The sequence below is a fragment of the Hippichthys cyanospilos genome, chromosome 15 (genome assembly GCF_059441005.1).
Source record: "Hippichthys cyanospilos isolate Australia breed blue-spotted pipefish chromosome 15, RoL_Hcya_1.0, whole genome shotgun sequence".
NCBI classification, from domain to species: Eukaryota; Metazoa; Chordata; class Actinopteri; order Syngnathiformes; family Syngnathidae; genus Hippichthys; species Hippichthys cyanospilos.
In genome coordinates this window covers 15843901-15860136 of record NC_142383.1, presented here as the reverse complement: position 1 = coordinate 15860136, position 16236 = coordinate 15843901, and the positions used below count along the sequence as shown (strand labels likewise).

At 43.2% G+C, this 16236-nt stretch overlaps 2 protein-coding genes across 4 annotated transcripts; one reads left to right on the top strand and one right to left on the bottom strand.

Annotated features, from left to right (window-relative positions):
- Positions 1-54: 54 nt before the first annotated feature.
- On the top strand, positions 55-8602 carry srek1 (splicing regulatory glutamine/lysine-rich protein 1). Of its 3 annotated transcripts, none has more exons than XM_088434717.1 (11): positions 55-276; positions 433-566; positions 4786-4901; positions 5510-5656; positions 5789-5967; positions 6279-6409; positions 6471-6573; positions 6878-6973; positions 7034-7102; positions 7186-7282; positions 7553-8602. In XM_088434717.1, exons 1-11 carry the CDS (start codon positions 149-151, stop codon positions 7661-7663), a joined length of 1311 nt encoding a protein of 436 aa, XP_088290843.1. In that variant the 5' UTR covers positions 55-148; the 3' UTR covers positions 7664-8602. The 3 variants fall into 3 exon arrangements, with proteins under 3 accessions (XP_088290843.1, XP_088290844.1, XP_088290846.1); XM_088434718.1 differs by lacking the exon at positions 55-276 and adding an exon at positions 1573-1794; XM_088434720.1 differs by lacking the exon at positions 55-276 and adding an exon at positions 1573-1820.
- On the bottom strand, positions 8509-15981 carry LOC148411903 (uncharacterized). The gene is given in 15 exon segments (XM_088435441.1): positions 8509-8940; positions 10172-10253; positions 10326-10551; positions 10629-10778; positions 11581-11715; positions 11781-11987; positions 12904-13111; positions 13745-13833; positions 13918-14044; positions 14113-14273; positions 14337-14494; positions 14833-14908; positions 15024-15083; positions 15411-15461; positions 15921-15981. Coding segments are annotated over 15 exon segments (2028 nt in total). The 3' UTR covers positions 8509-8703.
- Between the last annotated feature and the right edge of the window lie 255 nt (positions 15982-16236).

Here is a 16236-nt window from a genome sequence, read left to right as displayed (position 1 = left end):
TTGTGCCGCCCTCCATCCACAGGGGGGCGGTAATGCGCTTTGACGTTACCCGGGCATCAAATTTGGCAGAAGAAGTCCGCGAATCTTTTCCTCCTCGGACGTTAAAAAAGACGATTATAAACATTACTCAAATATATCGATAATCGCGATGAGCGGGATTCCTGGGACTGCCGTCGTCCAGGTGACCAATCTTTCGTCGGTGGTGAACAGCGAGCAGATGCGCACACTCTTCGGCTTCCTGGGGGACATCGAGGAGCTGCGGCTCTACCCGCCCGAGTAAGAGCGACTTGCGACGGCTTGACCTATCAGGCAACACCGCGGATGTGCGGCCTATGCCTGGTCCTCGCTTAAAAAAAATAAATAAAAATACGTCTCCGGGGGTGTGTTTTAAATCTTTAACTTGAATCCCCCCCTTTTTTATGTCCACTACAGCAATGCCGCTCTATCGTACTCTTCCAAGGTGTGCTATATCAAGTATCGAGAATCTTCCAGTGTCGGTGTGGCGCAGCATCTCACCAACACAGTTTTTATTGACAGAGCCCTCATAGTCGTGCCATGCGCCGAAGGTGAGTGCGTGTTAACATTTAGGCATCAAAAATGGTCTCTCACTTCAAAATGACCTTTCTCTTTCCAATTCAACTATTCGCTCTTGTGTTTGGTTTGTTGCAAAGATACGTGCGTCGTCTGTTACGTCATTGTTACGTTCCTTTTTTTGGGGGATGCTGAGAGCCGCTATTTTTTTTCCCTAACAGTTCAAATAATTTTAATAAGCTTGATGACGACTTCCGGTCAAGCTGGCGGTGTGTTTTCGTGGTTAGCATGTCAACCTCGCAAGTTTCAGGGTTCAAATATCAGTTTCTCTGTGGAGTTAAATGTAGTTTGGTTTGAAACAAAACAAAAATTTAAATGGAGTTGTTTTCTGTTACAAGATTTAGTAAAAGGAACAAAAAATGAGACTCTTAAGCTGCTGTAAACGATTTTGCACGGATATTTTTTGATTATTTAATTATGCTTGAATGTGCCACCTTCCCATTAAATGGATAGTCTACATTTTTAGCCATTTTAGCAGTAAGTCAATACAATTGTTGAAAAAAAAAACATTATTATGGAGGGTATCTGACACCCTTGACTAATGCTTACCTAAAATAAGCAAATTGAGCACTGTAGTGATAACCTTGACCATAGGATGGCAGTGTTTCCACACTTACGACACAAACATGACCTACATGCAATTCAAAGTAAGGAATTGATATCAATCTTACATATATTAGCATCCATATTTACTGTACATATAGCACACAATATTTTGTCCATTTCTTTCCATGGAAACTCTTCCACCCATTTGCAAACCTTATTCATCTAACATTAGAAATCAAATCACCCTGAAGTCCGTCATCACCCGTTTTTGTGGGGGACACCGCTAACAACCCCTCTGTTTTTTTTTTTTTCTTTTGTCTCCCCTCTCTTCTTCCTTTTTCCCCTGTCAGCAACACATGAGTCAGCGTTGCTGCCTGGACGGACTTGATTAATTTGGCTTTTTTTGTTTTCTGTGTGATTATGTGTGCATATCAGATACACGACCACACTACTAAGCCTGAGTCATTGAGGCATTGTTTGCCAGGCCGCTACCGTCCTCGATGACGGGCGGTCGGGGGCCACGAGGCGTCAGTGATCATGTCACCGGGAGCCCTCCAAGATGGACACCTTGTCTCTCTTTTTTTTTTCCTCCCCCCCTTCATACTTTTTGTTTTCCCCATGTTGTCCAACCTCTCTGCTGTCTCTATCTCAGAAAAGGTGGTTCTCTTTCTCTCTTGAGCGTTGTGAGTTTATATATTTATATATTATTTGTTTTATTTACAGTGGTTCCTTGACTGAGGAGTTTCATTTGTACTATGATATTACAGTAATTGAACTTTCATCTTTTTAAGCCCCCCCAAACAAACAAAATGCAGTGATACCTCTACTTTACTTCCAAAATTAATTCTTTCCGGAAGTCATTTTGGAACATAATTTTTTTGTAATTTGAGCCGTTTTTACATGTAACTAGCCTAATGCGTTCCAAGTTTCCAAAAATGCTTCGAAATCCTTTAAATTAATAATATTAACGAATAATATATTGCTTTGAAACCTGTAAAAAATAAGTATTAGAATTACATAAGTGGATGAAAATCATGGACTTTAAAATACATCATGTTAAAAATAATTAAAAAAAAACTTGCTCAAAATGACCTAAAAATAAATATTTTTTTGAGTTGTAAAATGATGCCTAAATAAAACATACAAATAAAATGACCTAAAAAGGTCTCTTTCTGCACTCATGAACTGCATTCAGTTTGTCAACTGCTCGTTAGTTTGATTAATTTAAATGGTTCATGAGCTTTTTTTTTTAAGTTTAGTTTGTCATACTTTAGCCATACCAAGTGTTTCATGTGTAGCACACCCGTAAAGTGCTAGCGATGCTAACGTCAGACGCGACAGCGGTATGTTCCGCATGTGTTTTTATGTGAATAATTACAATGTTAGCCGTAGTCAATTTTATTTTTGTCAGTTCGACGGTGTGAACTGTGGAAAATGCGGATGACGCATGTAAAGATGAAAAGTGCAAGACGCAGTAAACATCAGCGCAAAGAACTAGCGTCTCTCCTTTGTGGACAGGCAGGCATATTAATGAATTATTAAAATGCATCAAAAACTAACAAATAGACATCGCGGTTGTCATGACATGTTACAGTCTTTTTCGAGCGCTCATATCTCATTATTATGACTGAATTATTATAAATTTAATTTTGTAACTATAGGCAATATTTCTCCGCAGAAGCGTTTCGTAACCTGAATTTTTCATAAGTAGAGGTACCACTGTGTAGTAAAGAATTAAATAGCCCTTACTGCTATACACGTATTGACCACCAGGGGGCAGTAGACACATATGCATGTAGATGTGCTGCAGAAGACTTAGACCAAGGCATAGCAATTAGGTAAACTTCCTCACAGTATGAAGATGTGCCTGTGATTATTCTCATATGTTCTGTCTCTATGTGTTGCTGCATCTTTTGTGTTCAAATACCAGTTGTTAAAGGTTTATAACTACTGCGATAAGCGACGCTAGCTCTTCTGTGACCTTTTGCATTGCGCTAGTGTTAAGCTAGCCAGATTTCTTCACTTATGTGGTTTGAATAAGTCAAGGCACCGCTGTCTTATTTTTATTATTATTGTCCAACCCTCCCCCCCACCCCACATATCCCTTATCTCTCTCTCTCCCGCTGCAGCTTGTTTATGCTTGAGTCGGCATGATCGATGCGACGGGATGCTAAGAGGGAGGATGACTAACACTTGCCTCTCTTGTCGTTGCCGTAGTGACAGAGAAACGGAGAGAGAGTGAGAGCATCTTCTGACCTCTTCTCAAGTCCGCTCAGATGATTGTAGCTCCTGTTTGCCATTTTGAATTTATGAGTCTTGAGTTTTGATGATGACCATGTGTGACGCAGATCCGATTTTAATGGATCAAGGGGTGCCGTCGTGGGGCCTGTATCACCAAGCGGCCATCTTAGCAAATGGAAAGAATAGATGAGGACCTTCGTTAGGTACGCAATCCTAATGATAGTCAATGGACAAAATGTTGCTTTTATTTCACAATTTTTATTACTAGGTGTGAGGGTCAGAAAAGTGTTTACCCTGATTGTTTTTTTTCAAACTAAGCTTGAACTAAGGCGTCTGCAAAATTTTGAATGAAGTAGTTAAAAAGAAAAGTTTACAGCGCAGGGCTCATGAAACAACCAATCATGACGTCAGTTGTGTCTGGTCATGTGATGCCGAAATCATGACTCACATTTTCTGAGTTTGGTCAAGTGACGATCACAAGCTGAGTTTTGATTGGTGGGTGCTGAGCCCCGCAACCATGATGTCGTTTTTTAGTGAATACTAATTGACAAAATGGCCGCCCCCTGAAATTGGGGAAAACAGGTGGAATTTGCTGATTAATACTCATCAGAATGATGCAGTCAGATTATTTGGGATTAGCCACAGACTATGCGTTAGGGTCATAATTGCTCTTGAATCATGCAGAAGTTGCAGGATCAAAATTTTGAAAACTAACTAGCCTAATTTATAATATTACAAATCAAATGTATTGCTTGTCTTAATTATGGTAAATTTTATTTGTTGAGCTTTTAAAAGCCTGGGATATATGGTGGTTACTGGCAATGGCAGAAGGATTTTGTGTACCCAATGAAGGCACCCATCTATCAATTGCTCCTAACCATCATGTCATTTTCACTTTCATCAACTTGCTGTTACCATGGCAACAACCTTCTTGATGGTACAGGCCCCTGCTCCACCCCAAGCAGACAGTTACTTGTTGTTACTGCTGTGAAAGTTGTTTTTTTTCTTTTTTTTTTCCCCCGTGTGTGCATTTAGCACCGCTGCCATCGGGATTGTCTTGTGTTGCCCCCATTCCTGACCCCCCCAGCCCCATCACACACACACACACACACACTTAACTCCCCCACACCACTAAGCAAATGATTCATAACCACGTTCCTGGTTTAGATGACCCACGTTATCCAAAAGGTTTTGACAAATATAGATTATCCTATTTTAGACATTCTAAGACTATATATAATCTATACATACTACTACTTGCATACTACTATATATGCTTTATATACACATACATAAATATACTACATACTCCACATACTACTATAGATATCCTGCATTGTATGTGTGAAAGAGGTGGGGGTGTTTTTGCTGTTTTTGGAGCAGCTGCTGTTTGTGTGTACCCCACAGGGAAGATTCCGGAAGAGGCCAAGGCCTTGTCGCTTTTGGCGCCCGCCACCCCCGTGCACAGCCTGCTCCCCGGCGGAGGGCTGCTCCCCATCCCCGCACCCACCCCGCTAAAGAACGTGAGTCAGACTCCCTCTGAAATATTTTTATTGACCGTATCGGGGTCCGCGTGCAGTGCGCTGCGCCCCGGGCCATTTTGTATGCAGTAGAACCTCTATTTAACAGAAGTGGCGCCAAAGGACACAGTCCAGTCCAAAATGTCCCTTTGTACAGAACTTTCTATTAGTTGTGGTGCGCTCATCATAGGGAAACCAGATACAGAAGACTAAGCCCGCTAAAAAGTGCGCCAATATGGCGGCCATGTGAGTAGGGGCAACTGTCCCATTAAACGTAATGGAAAGCATGGATTTTAGCTTAGCATCCTTGTACATACTGTTCACTGCGCGTCCTATCTTCATGTTTGTGTGTTTATTCCCTATTTGTGTACACGTCTCTTCAACATATTTATAGTGCAACCTATAGTTGTCTTTTTTTATAAGACCCCTTTTCGCTAAATTGTTTTATAAGGATCCACATTGTCATTAGCGCCTCAATTTTTCCGGCAAGCATGCCAGAATTAAAACATGAATGTTATTGGTTAACGAATATAAAATATTCCCAGAGGTTATAGAATTGAACAAAAATGTTTGGAATTACTGCTTTAATCCCCCTCAAAACACACACACAGTTGAACTTGCCCCTGGTGGGTCACACGAACGCCGCTTTGGACCCCGTGGCACCTTCGCTCGCACAGCCCCCCCTCATGGGCAATGTGGACCCCACCAAAGTGGATGAAATCCGGAGGACCGTCTACGTGGGCAATTTGAACTCGCAGGTAAGAACTGTTTGTTTTTGCTGTTTCATACCCAGAAGATTGGAAATCGTAATTTGCAACGTGGAATTTTTAGGATTGCACGGTTGTAAAAATGAAAGTGTTTTTTTAACCGGCGATTGTTCCCCTTTGCAGATGACAACGGCGGAACAGCTACTGGAGTTTTTCCAGCAGGTGGGCGACGTCAAGTTCGTGCGCATGGCGGGCGACGAGACGCAGCCCACGCGCTTCGCCTTTGTGGAGTTTGTGGAGCAGGAATCTGTCGCGCGAGCGCTCTCCTTCAACGGCGTCATGTTTGGAGACCGGCCCCTCAAGTAGGTGTCGATGACGGCATGGTTTTTACTGCCGAAGCTGGCACCGTTCTGATATCCACAAATCGAAGTTAACCCGTGAAAGGGACTTGCAATTGCAAATCTGGTCCGCAAGAGGGCAGCAAAGCAATTTCAATTGCTTTGAATACTTTTACTTTGAGGGCCACATTTAGAAAAAGACTTAAGGGCCTTTTTTTTTCAACTGTAAAATTCAATCAAGCAAGCATTTACTGTACACATTGTTGATAAAATATAGTTATTAGAATAAAAACTGTAACGTAAAAGCTTTCTATTTGACTTTTGATCTCCATCAGGGTGAACCACTCCAACAACGCCATCGTGAAGCCACCCGAATTGACGCCGCAGGCCGCCGCCAAGCAGCTGGAGAGCGTGATGAAGCGCGTGCGCGAGGCGCAGTCCACCATCGCCGCCGCCATTGAGCCAGGTATGACTCGGCCCCACGTCTCACGATTTGGAAAATCGTCACCGTCTTCTCTCGTCTATAGCCGAGAAGGAGAAACGATACGGCGCTCACTCGGGGAAAACGCGCCGCTCCTCGCGGTCGCGCTCCCAGTCCAGCTCGCGCAGGAGTTCTCGCTGCAAACATGGGTAAGATGTCACCTGTGCTTTTATTTTAGTCTAATACTCTTTACAACCTAGTTTTTATGAAGAGAAAAAAAAAAGGCTTTTTGTTAAAGTAATGAGATGAATTAGGATTTTTTTTTTCATGCTTTAGTCTACCATCAAACCTGTGTATTAATTTTTAGAGGCCACATCAATTTATTTTTAGAAAATGCTGCGGGCCACACAAATGTGTATGGAGGGCCGCAAAAGGCCCCCGGGTTGTAGTTTGGACACCTCTGTCTTAAGTAGTCAGTACCAAGTCGGGTTCTGACCACATTTGTGATTCCAGGCCGCCGCAGAAGTGGCAGAAGAACGGCGCACGCACTTCCCGGAGTGGCCACGGGAGGCGCTCTCGCTCCAGAGAGAGGCGACGAAGCCGCTCTAGGTGGGATCGGAGCGCTAACGGCGTGGGGAAGATATTTTGACCGTAACGTGTCACTCGCAGGGTTCGTCGGCGGAGTCGGGGCCGCTCCAGGAGTCCCGCAAGAAGGGCGCGGTCGCCCTCGCCAAAGAGGTGCCTTTCAAGCAGCTCAACGTTTCAAAAGATACGACCCGAAACGAACGTTCACACCCTCGCTCCGCTTTGCGTGTCGCCAGGGCGAAAAAGCGGCGGGGACGAAGCAGGGATCGCTCTTCGTCAAGGAAGAGGAGCCGAAGACACGAAGAGCGACCGAGAAGCAAAAAAACGCACAAGGTGAGCCGGGCATATTTTCGGCACTTTCACGCAGAGTTTGCACAAGCGGCACACCCGAAGGGGGGACGGAGGCCTGCTGCGAAAAAACAACGTTGAAAAGTGTATTATCGCCTATAGGTGGTGCTAAAAGCACTAATTAGCCCTGCTCAATTGAAGCTCCTCCCCTGAATTCATTTTGCCTCCAAGAAGGCCGACTTCGATGTGCCGTGTGAAAGGGGCTTCGCTTTGCTTACAACTACGCTCTGACGCGGACACTGTGGAATGTTTCAGACGGGACGGGACCACGACGGAGAGGCCTCGCCTGCCGACGACGCCCACTCGCCCCCTTTCACGCAGCACAACGGCATCCACAAGGCACGCAGTGACGACGTGTCCTTTTGACGCCCCCCCCTCCCAGACTTTTAAGTTATCCCCCCCGCCAGGAGGGCAAGTGAAGCGCGACAATGTCCCAATTTTAGCATCTCGGTAAGAAGCGGCGAGCGTGTGAAATTGGTATTTAACTGAGAGTCTCACTTGCCCATTTTGGCGGCGTGAAAGGAAGGAAACGCCTGATGTTTCCTGCTCGAGGCGCGGCGTTTACATGGAGGCTTTTTTTTTTCTTCCTGTTTTCATGTTTTTGTGGGCACGTATTCTGTTTATAGTCCTTGTTTTGTGGCGCAGCCGTGAAAGAAAAATGTGTGCGTGGGAAAAAAAGAGGAAGTTGGTAAACTTCATATCTCAGTCCCAGTTTTCTCCTGGCTAATCAACGTCAACCACATTTCATGTCAAAAATAACTTTCACCCATAACAGCAACACTGGAAAAAATGACTGATATACATTGTTAGGTGCGTTAAACCCCCTTTCACACGGAACGGTAATCCTGAAAAAATGGCAGTGAAGTGGCGCAAAAGGTAACACCAACAGTTTTTGATATTCCCGCTAACTGAATTTTACATCCCCGTCCCATGTCGGTACCTTTCACGCAGAAGTCACACAGGGGTAAGAGCCTGCTTTCGCTTTTGTACTCCTTTTTCCTGATGTTTTTTGACGCTTTAAAAAAAAAGTGTGTGTGTATGCAAAGTGCCTCCGCTGCGATTGTACAAAATCTTGTATAAAAGTTGACTTGCATGTGTAGCGTCCAATGCTGATATCGGTTACTCGAGATGAAGGCGGTATCGAGTCAAAAGGTCCACAAATTTTGATTTCCTTTTATTTTTAAAAAGAGCACACTACTGGTATTGTAAATTTGTTTCATGTACACAAGATTCTGTTTGACGTGACGTTTTAGTAAAAAAAAAAAATGTTTGAACGAGTCGTCTTTGTGCTTCATGCGTCGCCCCCTGCAGGACCGGAGGATGATTGGACTTATTCCTGGAGTACGCTCGTGACAAATTCTCATTGTCCGTGTCCTTCAAGTTTAACGCCAATGTCGCGCCGGACGCTAAACCGCGTCGCATTGTCTCCTTCCTTCGTCCATCGTCATCATCAGCTGCTGGATGACGTCCAAGCTGGTGTAGCCGCCGAAGGGGGCCGGATCTTGGGAGTTGGCCGCGTTCACGGCGGCGGAACAGGCGCGGGCCGAGTCCTGGCGCTTGGAAGGCGGCGCTCTGAGTTCCACGGCTAGCAGACGCACCACGTTGCATTCTTCCAACTTGAGCGTGTCGTCGGCCTGAAGGAGCTGAAGGAATTCCGGTGGGGTTACGTACTTTTTTTCTGCTAGCTAGCAACCTAACTTATAAGTATTTATTTTTCTGGTAATTTTATTTTTCGGTCCCTACATTTACAACCAGGCCAGTTGCTTTTTAGACCTCTGTTGTGATACCCAACAAAAACAAGCTGGTAAAATCAATTATAGATGGGATTTTTAAATTAATGAGGTAGGGGGAAAACACTGACAGCACTGAGTTAGGAATAACATTCATGACTGATTTGTATGTGTGTAATTTCCTATTTTGCCTATTTTTAGTTATATTTTTATTACACAAATAGACACGCCTCTGTATAGGACACACTTAATTTTGGCGACAATGTAAAAAATATAGCAAAACAGAATAAATCTCATCTTCCTAAACTCTTCGTATGGTCTTGTGTACTGTATATTTGTTCCGCGTTAAAGTGTGTCAGATTTCCCACATTGTGAGTGGTCCGTGAACGCCGCACCAAGGTAACGTTGAATGCGCACGAAGTAATTGTTTTCCGTTTCGTAACGATGCGAGTTAATTTTACCATAAATACCCGAAGTTTCGGGCTATCCGTGTTCCATCAAGTTTATGATTGTGTGTTTCTGCCAAAAAACGCAATTAATAAAGAAAGCAAATACCTTCCCGTGTGCTCTAACCGCAACAACCAAAGCTAACACGAGTGCTTGTTAGCTAGCCGCTAACTGACTTCCGGCCCTCTAGCTCGTCCAATTACGGTAAGTAAGAATACGGTCGATAAAAAATGCCCATCTGTGCGTTAAAACACAGCTTGTGTGGCCGAAGGATTAATCTTCCTCGAGTGGTTTGCAAAATGAAAAAAAAAAAAAAAATCACAATTCACCTGTTTTCTGAGTTTTGTCATGTGATGTTCACAAGACGAGCCATGATTGGTCATTACCTGTGCAACTGTGATGAACATCAAGCTAGCAATTGAATATTGTCTAAATTATGTAGTTATTAAAAGAAAAAATTTGATAAGCCAAGGCTTTCTGTTAAGATAATGAGACAAACTAGGACATTTTTTTCGACATTTATAACGCCTCCTACCATCAAATGTTTTTGTCACGTTTTAATATTGTAATGTGACTATCTCGAAATGTGTCTTTTGTATTTATCACGGGCCGTTAAAATATAGACGGAGGGCCGCAAATGGCCCCCGTGCCATAGTTTGGACACCTCTGTTGTGTTGTCACGACAACGGAGGCTTACCAGCTGTGTGGTGCCGTTGAGTTTCTGCATTGATTTGCTCTTTTCAGGGTTGGGAATGTTGGGCCAAAACACCACTTTTGCTCTGCTTGGTGGACAGGAAGTGGATAAAGTTGACTTCCTGATACCTTTTACATTGTGTTTTTTTGGTTTTTACCTTTTGAGGAAAGGGGATGACAACATGGCGGTCAGCACGACGAGGGTGGAGATGATGAGAAGCGCCGCGAGATTAAAGGAAGCTCCTCGCGGCGTTTCCACCAACCTGGTGGCGCTCCGGATCCCTGGCCCGACCCGCGTGAACCCGGATACCTGGACCCAGTACACCGACCCGCTTCGGAGACCCTCCAGTGTGTACTTGTGCACCCGCGGGCCCACGCTGATATCTGCAAGAGAACAACACATTGAAATATTCACACGGATCTTTGTTTTTCCCAGCCACCCACGAAACTCCGGGTCTTACTTCTCTCCGGCTGCCGGTCTTCTGCGTAGTGGATCACATAGCCCAGTAGGAACCCGCGCCTGTCCTCCTGCGGGATGGACGACCAGCATAGCTCCAAGGAGGAGGACGTGATGGACGCCACGCTGAAGTTGGAGGGAGCACTAGCCGGAGCTGACAAAAAACAGGTGTCGTCATTTCAGTATCACTCCTGGTATCGCGATATCACTTTTGATCAAAATATCTCTATTTGATACAGTTTAGTCAATGAGGTGCTGTAGAGTTCGTGATATCACTCATTGATACTATTGTAGCATTTACGATATCACTATTAGATAAAAATTATATATCTGTCTCGTATGCCATCATTATGACAATACGTCCCTGGTGATATCCATATTTGACACGGATAAGTTTTAGCATTTAACCAGTTCAAACACTAAATTTGTGGTATCACTAATGCCAATGGTGTTTCAAAACCAGGATTGCGATATCAATACATCTGAGTGACAATAATATAGAAATGCAGGGATTGTGATATCATAGTGGGGAATCAATATCGATTTTATTTGATGCACAACATCATTTCCTGGTCAATTAGTATTGATGATGTATAGTGAACAAGATCGCGCTATTGTAAACTAATGTACAAGTATGTGATATCACTACTTTTTCTTCTGCGATATCCATATTTGACACAACTACAATATCAGCGGTCTTGCCATTTAACATCAGTGTAACCATTCAGAAATTTCCATTCCAATATTCCCTGGTATCTACCGATACCAAAATTATGATATCTTTATTTGTTGTTGATATATAACAACGTACCAATTTGTGTATCTCAATTTCGTTTGCTGCAACCCTACTCATAGTAAGTACTCATGATACAGATCATCATACAGATATGGCAGTATCACGATTCCGGCGATTGGTGAATGGATACTGACATCATGTTATCAAGCAAAACCCTCACATCCTTCCAGAAAGTAGAAGCGCGCCGTGGCGTAGGTGGATTCCCGACTGTCGTTGACTCGCTTCTGGTTGCACGTTTGCCGCTCCTCGCGCACGTGCAGCCAGATATCGTAACTTACGTACGGCCGCAGTCGCTCTGGAAACAGAAAGATAACCCTCAAAACTCGCCTACGTCAAGATAACGCTAATAAAAGACAGCACCTGCGATATCAACCAGCGTCCAGAAGTTGTTGTCCTCCTCATAGAAGGATTTATAGGACAGGTTAGGCGGATGCCGTCCATAGGTGGCGCTCCACTCCAAACAGAAGCACTTGTAGTTCCTGACCAAGTCGTCTTTCCAGCGCACGCCGAAGGACGTGTCGTTGTGGACGCGCACGCTCAGCTTGCCGCCGTTATCGCCGTCATCTTCTGCACAGATCATAAAATGGCCGACGTGGGCTAAAATGGCTGGCGATCCAGGTCACGATACCACGGCATATGATGTCAATACAGGATCTCCATTTTGATGCACAAACTACAAATAGACATCATGATATCATTATACATACAGCAGTATCAATTATAACCAGTGTGATTACTGTACCAAGATTGCGAATATGGAATTATAGATATTGCAACATCACGGCTACATCTATCGCTACATCAGCATCATGTAGCAATTGTATGGTTTCTCACATATTGTGGTAATTGTATTGATATACCAAAACCAATTGATACCATATTCCTACACATAAACAAGTATAAATCATGACATCATGATATTTATTAGAGGTGTCCCAATAAGATTGTTTCACATTTGATACAAAACAGACATTGCACCTTAGAGTAACATCTGATACCAAAATTGATCCGATGCAGTATCAGCACAAATTATACTTGCTGTCATTCATTTTTTAAATAGAATGTGAGATTTTGGATGCGGACCAATTAAATATGATACTGTTTGTGCAGCTGATATCGGTTCAATATCGGATCAGAGAATATTGAGTCTTTATCACTTTTCCAGTGTCACATAATGATATCATCACAACAGCATTACATGGGGATATCAATACTCTGATCATAAGTAAAAACTACCAATGTCAACATTGTATCAATAGATCTGCATAGAATAGCGATATCGATCTATCAGTATCGACAAATTGCCATGTTGCTATTCGAAAATTTATATCGCTACATCGGTATCTAACTTTGGTCATGGTGATATCAAGACCTCAGCATCGAGTAATGATATATCAATCGTAGTATCAAAATGTTAGTATCATTACACCGGCATCATTTAAGGGCAATATGAAAGGGCCGACGTAAAACAAAAATGGCCGACATCCATGAGACTGACCTCGCGGTGGAATCAGCGCGATGTTGGCGGCCGGCGACTCGCTGACGTTGTTGAAAGCGGAGACGTGGACGAGGAAGATGGAGTTGGACAGGAGCAACGTGATGGGCGGCCGCGCCACGCTCAGGACCTCCTCGGGAGGCTCCCCTGACGCCTTGGATACGGTCACGTGAAATCCGTCGTGGGCCTCGGAGAACTGAAACATAAAATCCTTGATATTAGCGAAAACGTGTGAAATTAGCATGCTAAAGTAAGATACGCTACATCATGTTGTTTTGCTACATAGTATTGTCGTGAAATGTAGCACAATAGCATCATACGCTAAACTAAAATATGCTAGATTTTTTTTGTTGTTGTGCTAATGTGGTAATACTGTGACAAGTAGCATATTAGCATTCATATACTAAACTAAGCCATGCGACTTTGTTGTTTTGCTAATGTAATATTTCATATGCTAAAGTAAGATACGCTACATCATGTTGTTTTGCTACATAGTATTGTCGTGAAATGTAGCAGAATAGCATCATACGCTAAACTAAAATATGCTAGATTTTTTGTTTTTGTTTTGCTCATGTGGTAATATTGTGACAAGTAGCATATTAGCATTCATATACTAAACTAAGCCATGCGACTTGTAATATTTCATATGCTAATGTAATATTTCATATGCTAAAACAAGATGGCCGACGATTATATTACTTTGCGTTACTGTGGTATTATTGTGCATATGCTAAACTAAGCTACGCTACTTTGTGTCGTTTTACTTCGCAAACGCAGTAATGTCACTGGTGTTATGCTAGCTATGCTAAACTGCGTAAAACAAGCATACCGTCCACGCCAACGAGATGGCTCTTCGTCCTCCTTCGTCGGCCATTTTGTTTTCCACCACACGGAGGCCGAGCGGCGGCCTCGTCAGTTCTGTTGAGACGAAAATCAATCGCGTTAACCATAGCGACGACGACACATTTTTTTTTTTGCGCGCGCGCGTGTGAGGGTTTTTACCTGGGGGGAGCATGTAGACGTGCCCCCACGGGCACTGAGAACATTTGTCGCTGACGTTGCAAGCCACCTGAGCCTCCAGCGCCGACGAACCCGTCAGATAACACGCGGAGGCGTTTTGGCAACGCACCTAAAAAAAAAAATGGCTGAAATGTATCATATGAACTCATTCACTGCCATTGACGGCTTTTCCCCAACCTCCCGCCAACGTCCGTCGTCACGGCGACGGGCGACCTCTCGGTGACGGACGCGGACGGACGTGACGACCCCGGCGTCGTCCCGACTCCATCGGGCGTCGATGCGAACGCGACCGTTGGAACGGCGCCTGAAGGCCACGCTCGGCGGAGGGCCGCAGCGCACTAAAACAAAAGGCGAAAGGTCACGAAAGACAAAATGGACGAAAATACGGCGCGGGAACTTACGGAGACTGCTGTAATGACCCTCGAAGATATTTTTGGAGCATTCGGAACCGGCCCGTTGGAAAACCTCCACGGTTAAGTTGCGATCGTACGCTTCGATGTCGCTCAAGGTCTCCTTTGTGGTTTTATACACTTTGCAGTATTTGGCGCCGTTCTTCTTCCTGATGGAGCCCACAAAAGTTTTTTCTGTGATTTATTTTGTTGTTGTGATTTCCGATTACTTTGGAGTGTTTTTGATTGAAAGTTTTTGGTTGGTTTTCTGTTGAAATTATGTAGTGTTTTTTTTTTTTTCAATTTTTGATAGTTATTGTTGGGTTTGTTGTATGTGTTGTTTTTTATTCCAGATATTTTCAATTGCTTTTTTAAGTGATAATTTTCTTGGTTTCCTTTAATCTTATTATATTATTCCAGTTTTTAAGATTATTATTTTTTTCAGTCAGTGGGATTGACTTTTTTTTTCATTTCACTACTTTTTTTTTTATAACAGAACAGAACTGGCCTTTGTTGGATGACAAGCGTGAAGTTGGCCTTCTCTCCTTGGGCCGCTCCACGTTTCCACTGACACGTCAGCAGACCTGAAGAGGAATATTTTCGAAAACATTCCATGCCAGTGACGCCACCTGACCCCAAAAACGACAAAACCCTCAGTCCTCTTTCTGATTTTATCGGGGACCACCATTCGGCGATTACCTGGAGAGGCGAGGCGGCAGTGCTCGTACTTGGACGGGTAATTATCATACTTGCAGTACACTGAAACCGCACCATGACATCATCAGGCCCAAATTCTCAAATTTTCACACGTAAACCCAGCTGAGACCTAGTTTATTCATTTGCGTCCACGCCCGAGTCCGTTTTGTCTCGGTAAGACTGCAAAGTGCGTTTCATTCAACCCAAACACAAGATGTTATCGAAAAGGCGAGTTTGTCCTCAAATGAGGACATTAGGACTTAGATTTGTAGATAGAATTTTTCCAAAATTCCAAAAATTTTCCAAAAATTTTCAACCAAAAACAAATGTCCACTATGTCTCAGATGGATAGTAAACTTAAGTACATAGACAGTGAAGACCAAAGCCCACCTGCTTGCGTTATTTCTGGCGAGCACACCACGCACAGATCTTGGAGACCGGCTGAGACACCCCATGAAAAAAAAAAAGATGCTAAAACCTGAATAAATAAAGAATACTCATGAACCGATGACTCACCAGTGAGAAGAAGCAGAAGCTCACACACACGTCCAAACATGACATAAAACTAAAATAACAATTGTTCCAACTCCATGGAGGACATTTTTGTGTGAGATGAAAAACTATCATATATATATATGAGAGAGCCACGTTTGGATGATGAAGTCAACTCCCCCATTTTACAGGAAGTCTTTCACGCATCACTGACTTGCTCAAATTAGTATTAAGAAGAAGAAAAAAAGACTCACAGACTTCTCAAATTTTTATTAAGAACGGAAAAAAAAACGCATCTGTATGACACATCCTACATTCTTTATGCGTCATCCTTAATGAAAAAACCCCAAGATTTTGCCATTTGAAAACCATGATAAAATTTAAAAAAAATTCCCCTTTCTTTATCACTTGTCATCTGTGAACGCGGTGTGAGGAACTCGTGGGTTTTGACATCGTTCCATATCTGCATCGCACATCAACGAGAAGTTAAGACATAAGCAAAAATGTAAAATTAGGATTTGCATAACTATACATGAACATGTTTGGTGAGGGGGAAAAAATATTTTTGTGTGTTAAAAAAATTCCTAATTGTACATGATCATTTTTTGGCAAACATGGATGTTTAAAAAAAAAAAAAAAAACAGCTTTTGTGATAACACCTCACGATGCGCTACTGTTTTTTTTTGTTTTGTTTTTTGTGCGGCACATTTTCTTCGCATGTGTC